Raw genomic sequence first — 20,634 nt, forward strand, 5'->3', positions numbered from 1 at the left:
TAATTAAGGTACAGCCGCGGCATTTGTCTGGTTTGAAAATGGGAAACCACGGAAAATCATCTTCAGGGCTGCCGACAGTGGGGCTCGAACCCACTATCTCCCGATTACTGGATACTGGCCGTACTTAAGCGACTGCAGCTATCGAGCTCGGTACGACTATTAGGCAGTACCATATGGATGATAAATCAGGCTGATAAGGAATGGTAAAGACCCACCTTATTACAACAGAGAAATAAAGAGACTAAGAAGGGGTTGTAGACTGGAAAGAAATGTAGTTAGAAATGGCTGTGGAAGTAAGGAGAAATTGAAGGAACTTACTAGGAAATTGAATCTAGCTAATAAGGCAGCTAAGGATAACATGATGGCAAGCATAATTGGCGGTCATATAAATTTTAGTGTAAAATGGAAGAGTATGTATAGGTACTTTAAGGCATAAACAGGTTCCAAGAAGTATATTCCAGGAATCATTAATGAACAAGAGGAGCATTCTATGCGAGGATCTTCAAATGGCAGAAGTATTCAATCAGCAGTATGTAAAGATAATTGGTTACAAGGATAATATCCAGATAGATGAGGTGACTAATACTAAAGAAGTATTAAAATTTACTTATGACAACAATGACATTTACAGTAAGATACAAAAGATAAAAACTAGGAAAGCAGCTGGAATTGATAAGGTTTCGGGGGGTATACTAAAGACAATGGGTTGGGATATAGTACCATATCTGAAGTACTTATTTGATTATTGTTTGGTTGAAGGAGCTATACCAAATGAATGGAGAGTTGCTATAGTAGCCCCTGTGTATAAAGGAAAGAGTGATAGACATAAAGCTGAAAATTACAGGCCAGTAAGGTTGACATGCGTTGCATGTAAACTTTGGGAAGCCATTCTTTCTGATTATATTAGATATGTTTGCGAAATTAATAAATGGTTCGATAGAAGGTAGTTCGGTTTTAGGAAAGGTTATTCCACTGAAGCTCAACTTGTAAGATTCCAGCAAGATATAGCAGATATCCTGGATACAGGAGGTCAAATGGACTGTATCACGATTGACCTGTCGAAAGCATTTGATAGGGAGGATCATGGGAGACTACTGGCAAAAATGAGTGCAATTGGACTAGACAAAAGAGTGCCTGAATGGGTTGCTATATTTCTAGAAAATAGATCTCAGAGAATTAGAGAAGACGAAGCTTTATCTGACCCTGTAATAATTAAGAGGGGAATTCCTCAAGGTAGTATTATTGGACCTCTTTGTTTTCTTTTATATATATAAATGACATGAGTAAAGGAGTGGAATCTGAAGTAAGGCTTTTTGCGGATGATGTTATTTTGTATAGAGTAATAAGTAAGTTACAAGATTGTGAGCAACTGCAAAATGACCTCGATAATGTTGTGAGATGGGCAGTAGGCAATGGTATGAAAATAAACGGGGTTAAAAGTCAAGTTGTGAGTTTAACAAATAGGAAAAGTCCTCTCAGTTTTAATTACTACCTTGATGGGGTGAAAGTTCCTTTTGGGGATCATTGTAAGTACCTAGGTGTTAATGTAAGGAAAGATCTTCATTGGCGTAATCACATAAATATGAATGTCAATAAAGGGTACAGATCTCTGTACATGGTTATGAGGGTATTTAGGGGTTGTAGTAAGGATGTAAAGGAGAGAGCACGTAAGTCTCTGGTAAGACCCCAAATAGAGTATAGTTGCAGCGTATGGGACCCTCACAAGGATTAATTGATTCAAGAACTGGAAAAAATCCAAAGAAAAACAGCTCGATTTGTTCTGGCTGATTTCCGACAAAAGAGTAGCGTTACAAAAATGTTGCAAAGTTTGGGCTGGGAAGACTTGGTAGAAAGGAGGCGAGCTGCTCGACTAAGTGGTATGTTCTGAGGTGTCAGTGGAGAGATGGCGTGGAATGACACCAGTAGACGACTAAGTTTGAGTGGTGTCTTTAGAAGTAGGAGAAATCACTATATGAAGATAAAGTTGGAATTCAAGTTCACAAATTGGGGCAAATATTCGTTTATAGGAAGGGGTGTAGGGATTGGAATAACTTACCAAGGGGGATGTTCAATAAATTTCCAATTTCTTTGCAATCATTTAAGAAAAGGCTAGGAAAACAACAGACAGGAATCTGCGACCTGGGCGACTGCCCTAAATGCAGATTAGTATTGATTGGTCTAATAAAACCTGTTTTATTTAAACACATATACCCTTAAAATATGACAGTTGCATATAGATTGCTGAGTGTGAGGATAAATATAAATATATTTGGTTTATATTGTGGTGAAGTTGTTGTTGTTTAATTGGAGGGAAACGAAGATATTATAAACAAAGTAATTTGTCGAATTCATAAGTTAATTTCTGACAAGTTTATATTTCTTGGTAGAAAGTTGTTTGAGTGATTCTTTAGTGTCTCGTTTTTGTGCGGCCTCCCTGGACTTGAGATTCCTAGGCAACATTATATCCTAGTCGTCCCCCTCTCTCCCACACCCCTTCCAATTAAAGAGTGCAGTCATAATCCTTACCAAGATAATATTATTTTTGATTCCCGATCAGGTCAGGGATTTTTACCTGGACCTGAGGGCTGGTTCGAGGTCCACTCAGCCTACGTGATTAGAATTGAGGAGCTATCTGACGGTGAGATAGCGGCCCCGGTCTAGGAAGCCAAGAATATCGGCCGAGAAAATTCGTCGTGCTGACCACATGACACCTCGTAATCTGCAGGCCTTCAGGATGAGCAGCAGTCGCCAAGGCCCTTCAAGGGCTGTAGTTCCATACGGTTTGGTTTTTGATAGTTTTGCTAAGATTACCCCGATCCCGCAGAGAAACGGGGTAAGTGTTGGTTAGTAGGGCATACGTTTTTGCATAGATTGTGAGATATGAATTAAATATTTATTGCTTTAAATGGCTATCGGGTTTTAAACTATGTACAAGGAGCATGAATATGACGAGGGCTGTAGTCGATGGTATACGCCGTATGCCCCCTGCTTAACTCCATTCGTTAGAGTATGCCTTCTGATTTCCTGCATACACCTACTTCGGTCTGTTTTCTTTTTAATTTCGCCATTCTGACAGTTTTAACTCTCCAGCCACGCTCGTAATTGTGAACATTGAAGGTTCAGCGTGATGAATGACATCATCAGTCATTGCTTAGTCTCCAGCCTTTTGTTTATACATTCAAATGCCTCACCAGTTGATCGATTTAAGCCTAAGTAATACATGAAGACATGGCTGAAAAACCACTACACTGCAACATATATGAATTCAAGAGTTTGTTCCAATGAAAAGTGTGATCGCAAATAAAAGAGGCACCATGAATCGTTTTTTTTTTTTTTTTTTTTTTAATAAATAGCTGAAAGTGGATCTATTAGAATACTACTGTGTAAGAACATTAAGATTTTCAAACTAAGGTAGTGTATTAAAATATGAATTTCTTATTTTGTCGTCCTAGAATGTTTCCCTAATGCCTGATTTATGCCAAACAGAGGTTGGATTATTGTAATTCAAGGTCATAAATTTCATTATTGGTTCCGTACTGAATTAAGATTACATATAATTTACAAAGTTTATCCCACCTACTCAATACTGTACAGTAATTGCCTCTGTGGTGTAGTGGTTAGCGTGATTAGCTGCCAACCCCGGAGGCCCGGGTTCGATTCCCGGCTCTGCCACGAAATTTGAAAGGTGGTACGATGGCTGGAACGGAGTCCACTCAGCCCCGGGAGGTCAACTGAGTAGAGGTGGGTTCGATTCCCACCTCAGCCATCCTGGAAATTGTTTTCCGTGGTTTCCCACTTCTCCTCCAGGCGAATGCCGGGATGGTTCCTAACTTAAGGCCACGGCCGCTTCCTTCCCTCTTCCTTGCCTATCCCTTCCAATCTTCCCATCCCTCCACAAGGCCCCTGTTCAGCATAGCAGGTGAGGCCGCCTGGGCGAGGTACTGGTCATACTCCCCAGTTGAATCCCCCGACCAAGAGTCTGAAGCTCCAGGACACTGCCCTTGAGGCAGTAGAGGGAGTCCGAGGGAAAAACCGAACCTGGAGGGTAAACAGATGATGATGATGATGATGATGAATTGCAATGTCTATAAATACATTACAATATGTTATCAAGGTACTAGTTTCGACCCTATGTGGGTCATCATCAGCCTAACTAAGATCCACCATTTTATATGCATTATCGCTTCACATACACAGTTAATTCTTTAAAATTTTATTTCCACAGTGTAATTTTGTCTTAGGACTTCGGCAAATCCATAAGTGTATCTTAGTTAGGCTGATGATGACCCACATAGGGTCGAAACTAGTACCTTGATAACAAATTGCAATGTATTTATAGACATTGCAATTACTGTACAGTATTGAGTAGGTGGAATAAACTTTGTAAAGCCGGGCTGAGTGGCTCAGACGGTTGAGGCGCTGGCCTTCTGACCCCAGCTTGGCAGGTTCTATCCTGGCTCAGTCCGGTGGTATTTTAAGGTGCTCAAATACGTCAGCCTCGTGTCGGTAGATTTACTGGCGTATAAAAGAACTCCTGTGGGACAAACTTCCGGCACCTCGGCGTCTCCAAAAACCGTAAAAGAGTAGTTAGTGAGACGTAAAGCAAATAACATTATTATTATTATTATTATTATTATTATTATTATTATTATTATTATTATTATTATTATTATTATTATTATTATTATTAAACTTTGTAAATTATATGTAATTTATTGTAACCCACTAATTTTAAAAGCTTCAGGGATTGGGCCTGCCATGACTTAGGGTAGGCTATACCCTGTGAGAATTTCAAGACTACAGAGCTGATAATAATAATAATCGTATGGCCTCAGCTACCGTGTGCAGACATTTCGATTTGACGCCATCTGGCTGTCTGCTCGTAAATTTCGACGTTCCGTTTTACTCTAGGCCCACTAGATGGCAGACAGAGTAAACCGGATCTCTCTTGGGCGTCTATGGCTGAGATTTAATGAATTTTGTCGGGTAAACACCAAATGTGTCACCAGAGATCTTTTACATGCCGACATCGTACGACATGGAGTATCGAATGGACTTTTTCCGCCCTTCAATAATCAGACTACCTCTGCCGGGTTTGAACCCGCTATCTTGGGATCCGGAGGCCGACACTCTACCACGGATCCACAGAGGCAGCTGATTATAACCAGTTTAAATTCTTAACACTAATTACAGAAGATACTCAGCGATTCGGATTTTAGTCTGCAGACCATCCCGTCATTCCGATCGCCCGAGTTTCCACAGCGGCTCCAACAACTTCGAACCAAGAAGAAAGATATCCAGTGCTGTAGCCGAGGATACACGCCGTGTGCCCTCTGCTTAACTCCACTCGTTAGAGTATGCCTCCTGTTTTCTTGAGTATATATTCTGCTTTCTTTTCCTTTCTCTTTAATTTCGCCATTCTGTCGGTCAGTTTTTACACTCCTACTACGCTCGTAATCGCGAACATCGACGGTTCAGCTTGATGAATAACATCATGAGTTATCAGTCCATCACTGATTTAAGGTCATCACTGCTCGTTGCTTACGTCTCCGGGCTTATTGATGCAAATATTCCATCAGTTGACCGTTTTAAGCATGTGAAATATGCGAAGACGAGGCAGAAAACCCACCGTACTACAATACACACCAATTCAAGAGTTTGTTCCAGTGAAAAAGGTGATCAGAAATCAAAAGGGGCAGTCTGGAGATTTTTTAATAAATAGCTGGAAGTCCAGTAAATCTAAGAAAACTAGTGTATTAAAATATAGATTTCTTCTTATAACTGTAACACTATGAAAAATGAAATGGCGTATGGCTTTTAGTGGCTTTACAGTAGATGCAGGTCTTTTGATTTGACGCCCATAGGCGACTGCGCGTTGTGATGAGGATGAAATGATGATGATGATGATGATGATGATGATGAAGACGATACATTCACCCAGCCCCGTGCCAGGGAAATTAAACAATTATTTATTTATTTATTTATTTATTTATTTATTTATTTATTTATTTATTTATTTATTTATTTATTTATTTATTTATTTATTTATTTATTTATTTATTGGTGTCTTTATTTGTGGCGAAGTTTGGGCTCTTGGCCCTCTCTTACACTTAACCACCTTATGCGCCTTAATACTGAATACAAACTTAATATTCAAACTTGACACACTGTATATAATATTATAATAATATAAATATAGACTAAAACTAAAAGATTACACCCTAAGTCTAAAATGAGAAAAATAAATTCAATATTAACTACTCTAGGTGGAATTCATACAACAGTAATTTATGTAAACTTTTGGGAACTATTTACTCAACACATTCACTCACACATTCACACATAACTACATGATATAGCCTACGTATTCAAGAGAAAATCTTTAGACTGTCTTTTGAAGGTAATTAATGAGGAACAATTTCTAATTTCAGGGGGTAAAGCATTCCATATCCTAGCGCCTGAACAAGGAAAGAATTACTGAAGGCAGATGTATGATGTGGAGGTATTGCAATTGTTGACCCAGATCGTGTGTCACGGTCATGAAAGGAGGATAGAAAACGGAAATTACTGGAGAGATAGTCAGGTATATTTTCAGTCAAGAGTCGATAGATAAGGGTTGATACATGGTGATTTCTCTGCTGCTCTACGTTTAACCAAGAAAGTTGTGCATAAAAAGGAGATACATGAGAGGCAAAATTCAATGAAAAAATAAATCTAATGCAGGAGTTTAAAGCTCTCTGCAATTTCCTATTTTGTTCACTGGTAGCATCCAGCAACACAACATCGCAATGGTTAAAAATTGGAAGTATCAATGTTTGAACCAGTTTTATTTTTAAGTTGAGAGGTAATACGTTCTGGTGAATCTTAAGGGGATGAATTGATGAATGAACTTTCCTGCATACGTTAGTGACATGCTCATCCCAGTTTAAAGTTTCATTTATAGCGACTCCAAGGCTTTTTACTGATTTACAGAATGGGATATCGACGCCATTTAGTTGAATGATTGGAATTTGTAGACTGTGTAGATTGGCAAGCAGTTTTCTCTGCCCTAGTATGATAGCTTGTGTTTTCGTTGGGTTGATGGAGAGAGAATTCTCAGCTGCATAATAGCTGATCTCCTCTAAGTTTCGGTTCATATTTTCAATAGCTGCATTTATGTCATTCACTTTTGTGTGGCAGTAAATTTGAAGGTCGTCGGCATAGAGATGGTAGTTGCAGTTTTTCAACTTAGAAGAGATGTCATTCAAATATAAAATAAATAACAGGGGGCCGAGTATAGAACCTTGTGGCACACCATTAACTTTGTATTTCCACTCCGTTCTCTTATCATTCATGACAACACACTGTCGCTGGTTATGGAGGTAGGAAACGAACAAATTGAGAGCAGCGTGGCTAAGATGGAAGGAATGCAATTTCGCTATTTAATTTCGTGTGGCTATTTCTAGCCGAGTGCAGCCCTTGTAAGGCAGACCCTCCGATGAGGGTGGGCGGCATCTGCCATGTGTAGGTAACTGCGTGTTATTGTGGTGGAGGATAGTGTTATGTGTGGTGTGTGAGTTGCAGGAATGTTGGGGACAGCACAAACACCCAGCTCCCGGGCCATTGGAATTAACAGATGAAGGTTAAATTCCCCGACCCGGCCGGGAATCGAACCCGGGACCCTCTGAACCGAAGGCCAGTACGCTGACCATTCAGCCAACGAGTCGGACATTTCGCTATTAATATGTCCGTACTGATAGTGTCAAAAGCACTGCTGAAGTCTAAGAGAATGAGCACGGTCACTTTACGTTCGTCCATTGCTTTTCTTACGTCACCCGTAATTTTTAGAAGAGCAGTAGATGTACTACGTCCTTTTCTTAAATCCAGATTGCAAGTGATCAAGTAACGAGTGGTGTGTCAAATCAAAGCCTACTAGATACTAGAAGGCCTGGACAGAAAGCCAATTTCTTGCATTAAAAGCGGGTTAATCGTTTTTCTCTTTTCCACCGCTAGGTTCGCGTTTATGTTCTATTGTTTGGCGTGAATTCTATGATGATGTGTGTTACTGCAATATGTTTTATAAGAAGAAATAATATATTAAACTTTATTTTATACGGTAAGGCCTTATCTAACGTGAAATATGAAGAGTTTTGTCGTTTTTAATTTATTTGGTCTCACGATTTGCAATATATGGATGGTTGCTGAGATGCATTTACAGTAACATTTGTTTAGTTATGTGCTTCCAAATTATCGTCAAGGTGGTGGTGGTGGTGATTATTTTTAAGAGGAAGTACAACTAGGTAACCATCCTCTATATAACACTAATCAGAGAGAAAAACTGGAAGGGGTCCGACACTTCGAAAAATGAAAGTATCGGCCAAAGGAAGACAAGGGCCACGAAGGGCGTGAAAATAAAAGACTCCCTAGCCCTCGGAAACCTAATAGCGTAGGGGTCGGCAAAGAACTAGAGTTGACCAAGGAAGGTCGGATAGGATATATGAAAGTCAGGAGCCTGGCACAAGTAAGTGGAAGAAATGCCAGGACTCAGTTAAGGGCCCCGTGGTTGCCAATAAACGTTCAAAATTTCAGAGCCCCTGAGGCCAATTACAGTCAAGTTTCTCTTTCCATTCTGTAGGTTAAGATGGTTTATTGCCGGGCTGAGTGAGTCAGACGGTTGAGGCGCTGGCCTTCCGACCCCAACTTGGCAGGTTCGATCCTAGCTCAATCCGGTGGTATTTGAAGGTGCTCAAATACGTCAGCCTCCTGCCGATAGATTTACTGGCACGTAAAAAGAACAACTGCGGGACAAAGTTTCGGCACCTCGGCGTCTCCGAAAACCGAAAAAGTAGTTAGTGGGACGTAAAGCCAATCCCCCTGTGGGTGGGGGCGGTAGAATAACACCCACGGTATCCTCTGCCTGTCGTAAGAGGCGACTAAAAGAGGCCCCAGGGAGTCTGAACTTTGGAGCGTGGGTTGGCGACCACGGGGCCCTCAGCTGAGTCCTGGCATTGCTTCCACTTACTTGTGCCAGGCTCCTCACTTTCATCTATCCTATCCGACCTCTCTTGGTCAACTCTTGTTCTTTTCCGACCCCGACGCTATTAGGTTTGCGAGGGCTAGGGAGTCTTTCATTTTCACGCCCTTCGTGGCCCTTCTCTTCCTTTGGCCGACATCTTGATTTTTCGAAGTGTCGGATCCCTTCCATTTTTCTTTCTGATTAGTGTTATATAGAGGATGGTTGCCTAGTTGTACTTCCTCTTAAAACAATAATCACCACCACTACCACGTAAAGCCAATAACATTATTTATTATTAACATTATTATGATGGTTAATTTTGCGTGCCTAACTGCACATCTGACACAGCGAAGAAATATACACAAATATAAATTTTCATCTTTTTCCTAAAGATCCGAGTTTACGGGAGAAATGGAGGCCTGCTATTTCTGGACAGGGCAGCAGAAAAGTATCTCTTCCGGCTCCTAATGATAACTCCAGAACATGTAGCTTGCACTTTGTCGAATCAGATTACGGTGTAAGTACTGTGAGGGGAATTCTGCCTCCCCGACAAAGTGCCGTTGCAAATTCTTCTTATTAAAAATGTATTAATATTTACAACGCGGGCGTTAGGATATCTCGGAAAATGTAAACTTGTCCGAAAGCTGAAATTCCTTACCGCTCCAAAGTTTAAAAAGACGTTTCAGTGCCGCGACAGTGATCAAGCGCACGTCACATACGTTATACTTACATTTTTCAGGCCTGTTCTTGATAATAACGCAAAGAAAGTGACTAATGACTGTGATTTATTAAACAAATTCAAGAGCAAGCCTCTGAGCAGAAAAGTGTGGTAATTATAGAATTAGGGAAAAATCGGGTCAGTACTTCTATTTAGGCCTATTTCCCTATTCTTTACTCCTTTGTGATAAACAAGTGCAAAATGAAAGAACTCTATGAAGTGTAATGTGTTTTAAGTTGTTTTGTATATTTATATCTCATTCACACGGGACATAATGATAATAAAAATGTATTATTTCGCGTTATTGTATGAATATTCAATATAAGGATATAGACAGAACATCAGAACAATAGAACATAAACGCGATCCAAGCGGCCATTGCCTGAACTACATCGTTCGCCCAGAAATGTGTCGGCTTGTCCAGGCCTTCTATTATAGCGTAGGCAACGGTCAAATATTGGAGCAGTTGTTCATGCATGAGTTTTTCTAAGACTTTCGAAGGTGAAGAAAGTATACAGACAGGTCGATAGTCAAATGGAGAATTTGCTAGAGATTTTTTTGGTACTAGGAAAATTAAAGCATCCTTCCAAACAGTTGGGAAGTAGCCTTCCGAAAGACGCGAGTTACATATGTGGGTTAAGATTGGCAATACTACATCTATCAAAGTAACGACGAAGGATATCGGGATGTCGTCCACTCCGATTGCTTGTGATTTGATTGATGTTAGTTTTCTTCTTACATCATTTTCATTTACTTTACGAAATTTGAACAAAGGCCGTTGTGGTAACGGAGTAGACTGAAGAGAATTTATTGTCGTTTGTATAGTATGAGGGTGGGTATTAACTATTTCTCTAGTAAAGTGGGAATTTAATTCATCTGGATTTATGTCATGCGTATTGGAGTTTGTGGTTTGCCTTCCAATACCTACGGATCTGAGTTGTTTCCAGGTACTTTTTGTGTTCAAGTTACTGGCTAATTGATGGAAGTACGCATATTTTTTTGTTTCTGATTATTTGTTTAACTTTATTTCTAAGCACACGGTACTTTTCAAAATCTTCGGTTGATGATGTCTGCTTGTAACGTCTGTGTAGTGCATCTCGTTCAGCCATTACGGACTTAATGTCATTTGATAACCATGGAGCAGCTTTGCGAGTCACCCTAGCAGTACGTTTAGGTACGTGTTTGTTATACAATCCCAACAATAATGTGTTAAATCTCTTTACTTTTCCGTCATTGTCAGTCAAGTGCAGTATTTCGTCCCACGGGCAGAGACTAGCATCTTGTATTAATTGTTGAGGATTTTACTTTTTCATGTCTCTATAGGATATCCAGTTCGGCTTTGTTTTGGGAACTTTCAAAGAATAAGCTAAATATATGAGATCGTGGTATGATATATCAGGTACAGAAGTTTGTCCGTGTTTTAGTATTTTCTGAGGATTGTTTGTGATAAGTAAATCTATTAGAGTGTGTGAGGATCCATTAGCCGTGTGCACGTGGTGAGTGGAGTTAAGTTGCAATACTGACATGTTACAAGAGGTAAATATGTTCTGTAAACGATTTGCTTCAACGGAGTCTATTAACAGGTTTGTGTTAAAGTCACCAAATATGAGTACATTTTCGTAGGTAGGTACGAGTCTTAGTAAATTTTCTTCGAAGTCGGTGAAGTTTCCTGCTTTTGGTGGTTTGTAAACAACTCCAATCAGTACTTTAGTCTTATCAACAGATAGTTCTACAAACATATATTCAGTTAAGGTGCCAGTAGATAATGTCGAAGTTTGTATAATCTTCCCCGTTAAATTGTTTTTGTAGTATGGAGCTACTCCTCCTCCACGGCGCTTCGGTCTGTTGTGAAAAACAGCATTAAATCCTTCTATATTTACCGTGTTTAGAGGGACCGAGTCCTTCATCCAACTCTCACTAATTGCTACAACATTTACCATGCTTCCTTCAAAAATAGCTTTGAGCTCAGTGTGATGGGCAATTATAGACCGAACATTGACATGGGCACACAGTAATGAGCGGGGAAAGGACGAGAATTCTCTCTCCAGGTGACTGCGGGCGGGGTGAGAAGGAGTCAGGGAAAGAGAAGGGTGGGAGGGTTCAGTATCAAGGTGAAGGTTATTTACCCTGCCCAGGGAGAAAGCTACATTATTACCTGTGTTAGCCATAATCAAAAATAAACAGAGGGCAACTTACCATGGTTTCCTCTTGCCTACATAAGCCACTTGAATCATTTAAACATTCACTCACACTAAACTTATAATAAAACCACTTATAATTAAAACGTAAATCCATGAGTCATATACTCTACTAATCACCTCGCCCTGAAATAACAGCATTTAGTTCCGCTTTAGTGGTCACTGTAAATTTGTTTTTGTTTTTGCCTAGAACTATGATTCTTCCTTCCTGGGTCCAAACGTTACGCACTCCGAGCTGGTCTCGGGCTCGAGTTAACAGATCTTTTCTTGTAGCAGTCAATGACTCCGTAACCAAAGTAGTTTGGTGCCTTTGAAGAGCTTCTTAGCGCGCCAGACACGATCGCGAACATGAAACTGGACGAATTTAACTATAATCGGCCTGTTTCCCGAGGTCACGACTTCCGCAGCTGATCTGCGTAGAGGTCCCAATCTATGACAGCGATCGATGTCATCCATCGATAAGTCCACTTGCAGGTTAGATTTTACTGTCTCTATCACTTTGGCATAGACATTCTCAGCCGGTTCTTCTTTCACCCCGTGTATGAGTGGACAGTTCCGTCTACTGTATTGTTCGGCTTCGTGCCGGTCAAGACGCTGTTGCACAACTAATAACTCCTCTTTTACACAATAAAATTCCGCCGAGATGAACTGGCGGAAGTCTTTGAACTCAGAACAGAGGGAAGACAGATTTTCATCGGCCCGGTCGTTAGTGTTGGCAGCCCTGCTGGCACTGGCTGATGTCAACTATTCCAAGCGAGCTTGGAACTCATCCATCCCTTTAACAAACTTTGTTTCAAAGTCCGACACACGCTTATTTACACTTTTCACGAACATGCTTTTACTAGAACTAGATTGTGGTTAAAATTGCAGACTCTGCTAGGAATCGAACCCGGGACACCTGTGACCAAAGGCCAGCATGCTAACCATTTAGCCATGGAGCCGGACACGGTACACTATTGAGCCGTATCCTGACGGCCGATAAGAGACACTCAGATTGTTATTTGCCATATTATACAATTTTATTGAAATAAAGTTCAGTCAGGCATGGTAAAAAGTAGTGGGTCGCAGGATAGCTGACACCGGAAGTCCATGGAGACATCAAGTCGCTGGATATTGCGTGATACTTCCTCGGGACCATGAGAAAGGCTTAGCGTTACCAGAAGTTAGCACATCTTGGCACATGTAGAAGATGTTGGCCAAGAGGAATATTCAGCCAATGAGAACGCGTGGGTGTGGCAAATATGGAGTCTGGGTCGCGTGGAATTAATATCCCAGGTTAACCAACATGGACAATTGCAGTGAAGAAGATATCCCTATAAAGGAATCAGTACTGTCAGTTGACGGATTTCCACAGGTCGAAAAGTGTAATATAATCAGGAATACGCTATAGAAATAATCTGAGTAATTCTATATCATTTGGAGTGTGTTTTATGGTGTGTTTTAATTGATATTAAGTCATTGTGTACGACAAGCATGCTGATTGGCTGCTCTTTTAAACATGCGGGAATCCCATAGCTACAACGGCGTTAGCCACGCTTCTTCAGCGTCCCAATTATTTGAAGAATTAACGTTTTAATGTCCAGTTCTTTTCAATTTTTGAGATAATGTTACTATCATTTTATTATTTGGTTTTCTTGTTTTATGTTAGTATGATTCGGGGTTATTTTGTGAATAAACTCATCCTACCCCATATTATGGTTTCTCATTCAAGTTATACCTCCATTTTCCTGTCATTTACTTATAATTAAGTGAGAAACTTCGACTTTTAGACTTGCCCATCGACAACCAACCCACATCTCTGCCCAAACCTGAGTTAGTCGGATGTTTATACAGGAATGGAGGCATCGTCCTAGAGGGTTACTACCCCTGGGTACGGTACACTATAGCTGTAACCCACTCATTTCAGACGCCAGAGTTGTCTGTCCCGACTTGAGAGTCTTCTTCTGCCGCTTTTCCCACATCTGTGAGGGTCGCGTATGCGAACTTCGCCGCACATGGGGACTTGACCCTGTTATGCAACCGGATGCCCTTCCTTTTTTGCTAGTGGCTTTACGTCGCACCAACAAAGATACCATAGGTCTTATGGCGACGATGGGATAGGAAAGGCCTAGGAGTTGAAAGGAAGCTCAAGCATTTGCCTGATGTGAAAATGGGAAACCACGGAAAACCATCGCCAGGGCTGCCTACAGTGGGATTCGATGCAAGCTCACAGTCGTGCGCCTCTAACCGCTCGACCAAATCGCCCGGTGATGCCCTTCCTAATAATAATAATAATAATAATAATAATAATGTCATTTGCTTTACGTCCCACTAACTACTTTCACGGTTTCCGGAGACGCCGAGGTGCCGGAATTTAGTCCCGCAGAAGTTCTTTTACGTGCCAGCAAATCTAACGACACAAGGTTGACGTATTTGATCCCCTTCAAATACCACCGGACTGAGTCAGGATCGAACATGGCAAGTTGGGGTCAGGAGGCCAGCGCCTCAACCGTCTGAGCCACTCAGCCCGGCAATGCCCTTCCTGGCGCGAACACTATGTGGAGGGTAGGGATATATTCACTACCGGTACTGCGTGTTTCTGTGGTGGTTGGTAGTGTGTTGTGTTGTCTGACTAGGAAGAGGAAAGTGTTGGGACAAACCCCAGTTCTTGAGCCAGAAGAATTAATCCGAATCCTGGAACCTCTGAACCGAAGGCTTCAATGCTAACTGTTCAGCCAAAGTGTCGGACGCTCTGACTTAAATACGTAGTATACTCTGTAAACATTTTGGGAGTATAGCGCTGAAGATATCTTCCACACAACAAACGCCATGATGTACACGGAATGCATGGGTGGACGTTACGCTCTGAGACACGCAAAAAGATTTACAGGTGCTTGGTTTTCACCATCAGGTCTGCAGAGAGAAACGGGACCAGTATCACAACGCACGAGCCCAAGGATCGCACCAGCCACGCCCATGATTGTGAGATATCGAGCTTTCAATAAAGTCGATATAATATCGAAAACGTGGTTTAGATATAATCGATATTCCATGAAAACATGCGGTGGGACACCTGTTACATTTCAAAATATTTTGACAGTATTCGAGCCTTGTGATACAGCTGTAAGTTTGCCAGTGAAAAAGTGATTTAAAACTCTGAAGATATTTTAACTCACACAATAATGTAGGAGGCCAAAAGCTGATAGTGGTCTCTTATGTCACGAAGGAATTGCATTGAAATCCATGTGATACAAGTAAGTAACAATAAATTTAAAGGTTAGAAGTACTCAACCCTAGTTGCCGGTATTTTAAAGTTTTAGGTTCTCATACTGTTCTAAGAATGAGAGTAATTTATTTTTGCGATTTTTTTACTTCTCAGAGTGCCGTCGTTGAAAAACGGAAATGACAGCTATAACGAGATGTAGCGTACTGCGCTGTTATCATTTGCCACTTCCTGACAGCTGACACTGCATCAGACTGAATTATACTGTATAATCGTCATGCATCATTAATAAACTGGTGGAAAGGATATTCTGCTCATGAGCTACCATGCGTTTCTTGTGTCACTTAAGAATATCAACCCTCATCATCACTATTGGAGCCTTGTTTATTTTCGTATTTCTATTTCAACTGTTACTGGAGGTAAAACGTCTTTGATCTTTTTAAATTCATTTTTTTACACTACTCGTGCATATGTTTTGATTTACTTATATTGTAAATATTAAGGAATATTGCAGAAGAGCTAGTCTACTAAGTGTTAAACATCACAACTAATATGTATATCATACCCTAAATAGCCCATGCATTAACATATCAAAGGCACTTGAAATTCTCACAGGTATAATTACTTTTTAGATTGTTAAATTCCATAGAATTTATAATTGTCTGATATTTTCAGAAGACTGTGGGAAGGTTTTAATCACTGTGTTTTCTTGTATTTTATAGTTCAACTATATAAAGGAAGATTCAACTTCTGAAAAGACTGGCCCAATTAATCATGTATTGATGAATTCCAAAATGAATGGTAAGATTTTCTGTTAATTTAATTTATTTTTCCTCTTTTCCATATCAGAGTTGCTGTATTGTGGATGTTGAAGGTTTCACACTGAGGATAATCTTCTTCGCCTGAATTTCCCCCTCTGTCTTACTTTATATGATCAGTTGCATCTGTCTGTATGTGTCCCATTTTTATGGTTTGGATTCCACGTAAAACTGGAGATCGCTGGGCTGAGTGGCTCAGACGGTTAAGGCTCTGGCCTTCTAACCCCAACTTGGCAGGTTCGATCCTGGCTCAGTCCGGTGGTATTTGAAGATGCTCAAATACGACAGCCTCGTGTCGGTAGATTTACTGGCACGTAAAAGACGTCCTACGGGACTAAATTCCGGCACCTCGGCGTCTCCGAACACCGTAAAAGTAGTTAGTGGGGCGTAAAGCAAATAGGCCTAACATTATTATTAAAACTGGAGATTGCTTGGGTATGATCGCAATATCAACAGTTATGTAAAACTACAACCTTACTTTTCTTGCTGTATCTTATGTGTCTTTCGGAAGATGTGATGTAGATAGGCTTCTTTCCTATATTTTGAAAGCGGTGAAGACTTTACCTCCTGCACATGATCTATTCATGGGTTCTTCAATGTTCTGCAATATATCAAAATTTCAAAGTTGATTCATTGTCCATCATTTGACAGCGTAAAGTAGCACATGTAACACCAACACTTCACAACACACCAACAAGTTTTGCATTAGAGGTTATGGTTGTTTTACTTCTAGAAACATATTTCTTGCAATTTTTATTTCTGCACCCTGATTTTTTTTTTTTTTTTTTTTTTTTTTTTTGCCAGAATCCTTAGTACTTGGAATGTGATATATTTTTGGTGCTGTTGAATTCTGTTTTATGTTTTTCTTGTATAAGGGTCAAGCCCAATATCTGTCATTATTCTTTTTATAGCCTATATAATAGAATTGGACATACAAATAAACAAATATATATTATGAAGAGAAAGCTAGAAAAGAAGATTGCATACTTCCAGTGTTAGACTGATGTTGTTAATTCATCACCATAGGATCTATCTGGGTTGGTGTGACGTAAAGCAATTGTCAAGAAGAAAAGTTGGTCATAAAAGGAGGAGGCAAAGACAAACATGGAAACACGTAAGGGCAAATCTCACCTTGCTAATGGATCCTTTGGGGCCACACACCCTTCAAAAGGCTTTTTTGTATGGCTGCGGTGCATACTGTCCGCACAGCAAGAAAAAAGTCATTTAGCCTTTGGCCTTAAGCTGGGGCCTTACGCAATCATCTTCTCCCTAATTCCTAAGTTCACTCGTTAGCAGCCTTGTGCACCGCGCTATCACGTCATCCATGAGAAAGAAACAAGCGACATGAAATCACACCTACATATCTGTGCTGCAAACAGTGACTCATGGTACTAATATTCCCCAAAAATTTTTTGTCATTAGACAGGACATTCACAAACCAGTAGGTGTTGGCCCCCTCCAATAATAAAAGTGCATTTAGTTGGTAGCACCTAAGTAAGTTCCTATCGGCACTCTTGTGAATTAACAAAATTTAAAGGAACATCACTCTGCGCTTAGCCTCCATCTCTATTCTCTGGAGTCTCCATCCTAGGATTGTACCGAAAGGGTTCCTCTTTCCTGGCCAGTCCTAGCCCTCTTCATATCTGCTCCAAATAACTCATTGTATGTGTCTCAGGAGGTAGAAATCCATGCCTGTGCTGAGGTGAAGGAATGTGCTCTTGTACACTGGTGCTGTAACTATATATCCTTGCAGAGTATTATTTGAAGGAAATTAGAATTGATGAGATTAGAGCCTGTGTTTCAATACAGTAGTTTCTGAGGTGCAGTTTATGCTTTCCTTTTGTGTACGTATTTCTTTGTTTACAAGGGTCACTCTAGAACTAACCACCACATTTATTTTACTCCTTCATTATTTTTATGGTATAATGCTACATCTTGCAGGCACACAATTTTGTTATTGTTTTAAAAGGTAGTACAACTAGGCAACCATCCTGCACCGAGCGAGTTGGCCATGTGGTGAGCTTGTATTCGGGAGATAGTGGATTCCAACCCCAACTGTCGGCAGCCCTGAAGATGGTTTTCCATAGTTTCCCATTTACACACTGGGCAATATCTAGAACTGTACCTTAATTACGGCCACGGCCACTCCCTTCCCATTCCTAGCCCTTTCCTATCCCATTGTTGTTATAAGACCTGTCTGTGTCGGTGCAACGTAAAGCAACTTTAAGAAAGAAGAAAAAGCAACCATCTTGTCTTAATACTAATCAGAGTAAAAATGGAGGAAGTCCAGGCCTTCAACTAATGAAGGTATTGGTAGAAGAAAGCACGAGCCACGAAGACTTCCTCGCAAACCTAATACCGTCGAGATCAAGAGTTGGCTAAGGGAGGTCGGGTAGGAAAGAGGAAAGTGAGGAACCTGGTGCAATACCAAACGCAGCTAGGGGCCTGTGCCTGCCAGTCCACACTTCCAAGTTGAGTGCCCCAGTGGTCCCCTTTTAGTCACCTCGTACAACAGGCAGGGATGCTACCGCCCCTACCCATCTCTCCAAATCCCAGAAAATACCCATCAATTTTGTGCTGTAGGCCATATGAATTTGCCTGATGCCAGTTCAGAATGATGCACTCATGTTTCATTATGTGGAGCAAACCTTTTTCAGCCCCAGCTATTTCAGTATTCTGCACAGATTTTCTCCCTCAAGTCCCAGTTAGTGTGGCATTTCACTTACAGTTATGTGTTTGTTGTTAATGCTCACTACATTGTCAGATGTTTGTGTGATGTGCATTCTTTTTCTCTATAGGAGAACCTGTACGCCTTGATGTGTCTATTGTTGCCTAATAATCTCTGTGCCTAGCAACTTGCTGTACTGTGATTGACAGAATCATCTCCATACACATGTTTCAACCTCTTGTGAATGTTTCCTGTGGTCTCATTCTCACAGCACGTCCCTTTTGAATAAGATCCACAATGTTAGACTGCTACTTGGACAAATCCATTTCACAGTCTATTGCTAAATGAGGAGAACACATACAGCATCAGAGTTTATTGACCTACAGTACTAGAATTCGTGCATTACCGAAGCATACAAACTATCAAAGCTTTTTTAATACCGAACGTAATCATGGATATGAAAATCGGCCAAGAACCACATTGCCCCTTGGGATTTCCATTGATATCTTGTGTCATAATGTTAATGTGGCTATAGACAGTTGTCTTGCCCAGATTCCTGGTGTTTCCTCCATGGCTGCTTCCGCCCTCGTGTAAAGGTATTTCTAGAGTTTGTGGACATGAGATTAGAAATCATGGATGATTCTAAGACTCATCAAAAGATAAGAATTTCATGATTATTGGTCCGTATTGAACTGTGAATTACAGTAATAGTTAAAAAAATTTATATTTAATGTCCACCTTTTCAGTACAAATTATAAATGATATACATTTATATTAACATTCAGGGACTAGTTTTGACCTAAATTGTAGGTCATCATCAGCCATGAAGCAAATTACACAAATGTATTGAATAAAATAAACAATGTAACAACACAATGGTCTTAAAAAACTGAACGTACAATCAATACAATAATTGTAAGTTAAGGCTGGTTGAGTAAATAATTTCTGTAAAAAGTTTAAGCAATGAAAGACACAGTGTAGTGTCAATAATATTAAAAATGATATGTACATACCATATGAGAAATAAGGTAATGTTCAAGATTTTGGTTGCACTTCGCTAAGGAGATCCTTTTAATAGAGGTTCCTAACATGCTGGATTGCTGCTCTATGTTAAAAAGTTGTTTTTCATAGATATTCATAAAAGCTGGTCGCGGTTGACGCATAGAAATGCGATTGAAGTTGGCCCTCCAAATAAGCCGCAGTCCGTTCAAAGTTCAAGTGAACCAAAGCCAAGGTGTCTTTTTTTTTAAGATATCAAAATGTTTGAGTTGTGTACACAAAACTTTATGTTCAGTTCACGTAAATGAGATGCGACTATTTTTTTTCCTTACCGTTATAACAAGGACATATTCTTGGCTTTAATTTTTTTTTTATTTGTTAAGAATGACAGATTATCATGTTGGATTTTTAACCCCATGGTGCAACAGCTCCAAAGCGCTATAGCCTACCAAGCGCCCGAACGCTTGCAAGTGTTGTGTGGGCAGCACGACGAATACTCTCGGCTGTCATTCTTGGCTTTCTAGACCAGGGCTACCATCTCGCCGTCAGATGGCTCCTCGATTGTAATCGTGTAGGCTGAGTGGACCTCAAATCAGCCCACAGATTCAGGTAAAAATTCTTGACTTGTCTGGGAATCGAATCCAGGGCCTCTGGGTAAGAGGCAAGCATGCTACCCGTACACCGCGGGGCCATAATCATGTTTGCCCATTTCAAAAATAATTGCCATCATCACACATCAACTCTGTGAGAATTTTATGTGTTCTAAGTTTCATGTGAGGTTATGTATGGTCAGTCTTCAGCCCTAAGGCTGGTTGGATCCTCAACAGCTCTGCCATCAGCTGTCATAGATGGTCTAGGCATTACTGAAGAGGCGTACTAGGGAAATGAGGAGCGAGGTAGTTTCCCGTTGCTTTCCTCGCCGAGCCAGAAGTTGCAATTACATATGTCTCCCAAGCCCACTGAAATGCATACACCAACCGACCCTGTGAGCAATATTTTCACACCATTCATAGCAGGGACTGGCTGCAGAAGGAAT

The 20,634-nt window shown here is 40.5% G+C and overlaps 1 protein-coding gene across 1 annotated transcript in view; it reads left to right on the forward strand.

The window, feature by feature from the left end:
- Positions 1 to 14,971: 14,971 nt before the first annotated feature.
- Positions 14,972 to 20,634, forward strand: part of FucTB (alpha-(1,3)-fucosyltransferase 10) — a 63,439-nt gene continuing 57,776 nt past the window's right edge. Inside the window, exons 1-3 of the mRNA XM_068228936.1 lie at positions 14,972 to 15,144; positions 15,270 to 15,532; positions 15,836 to 15,914. Of these exons, the coding sequence (XP_068085037.1) occupies positions 15,440 to 15,532; positions 15,836 to 15,914 (172 nt within the window). The 5' untranslated portion in view covers positions 14,972 to 15,144; positions 15,270 to 15,439. The remainder of the gene's footprint in view (positions 15,145 to 15,269; positions 15,533 to 15,835; positions 15,915 to 20,634) is intronic.

This window comes from Anabrus simplex, chromosome 8 (genome assembly GCF_040414725.1).
Source record: "Anabrus simplex isolate iqAnaSimp1 chromosome 8, ASM4041472v1, whole genome shotgun sequence".
Classification (NCBI taxonomy): Eukaryota; Metazoa; Arthropoda; class Insecta; order Orthoptera; family Tettigoniidae; genus Anabrus; species Anabrus simplex.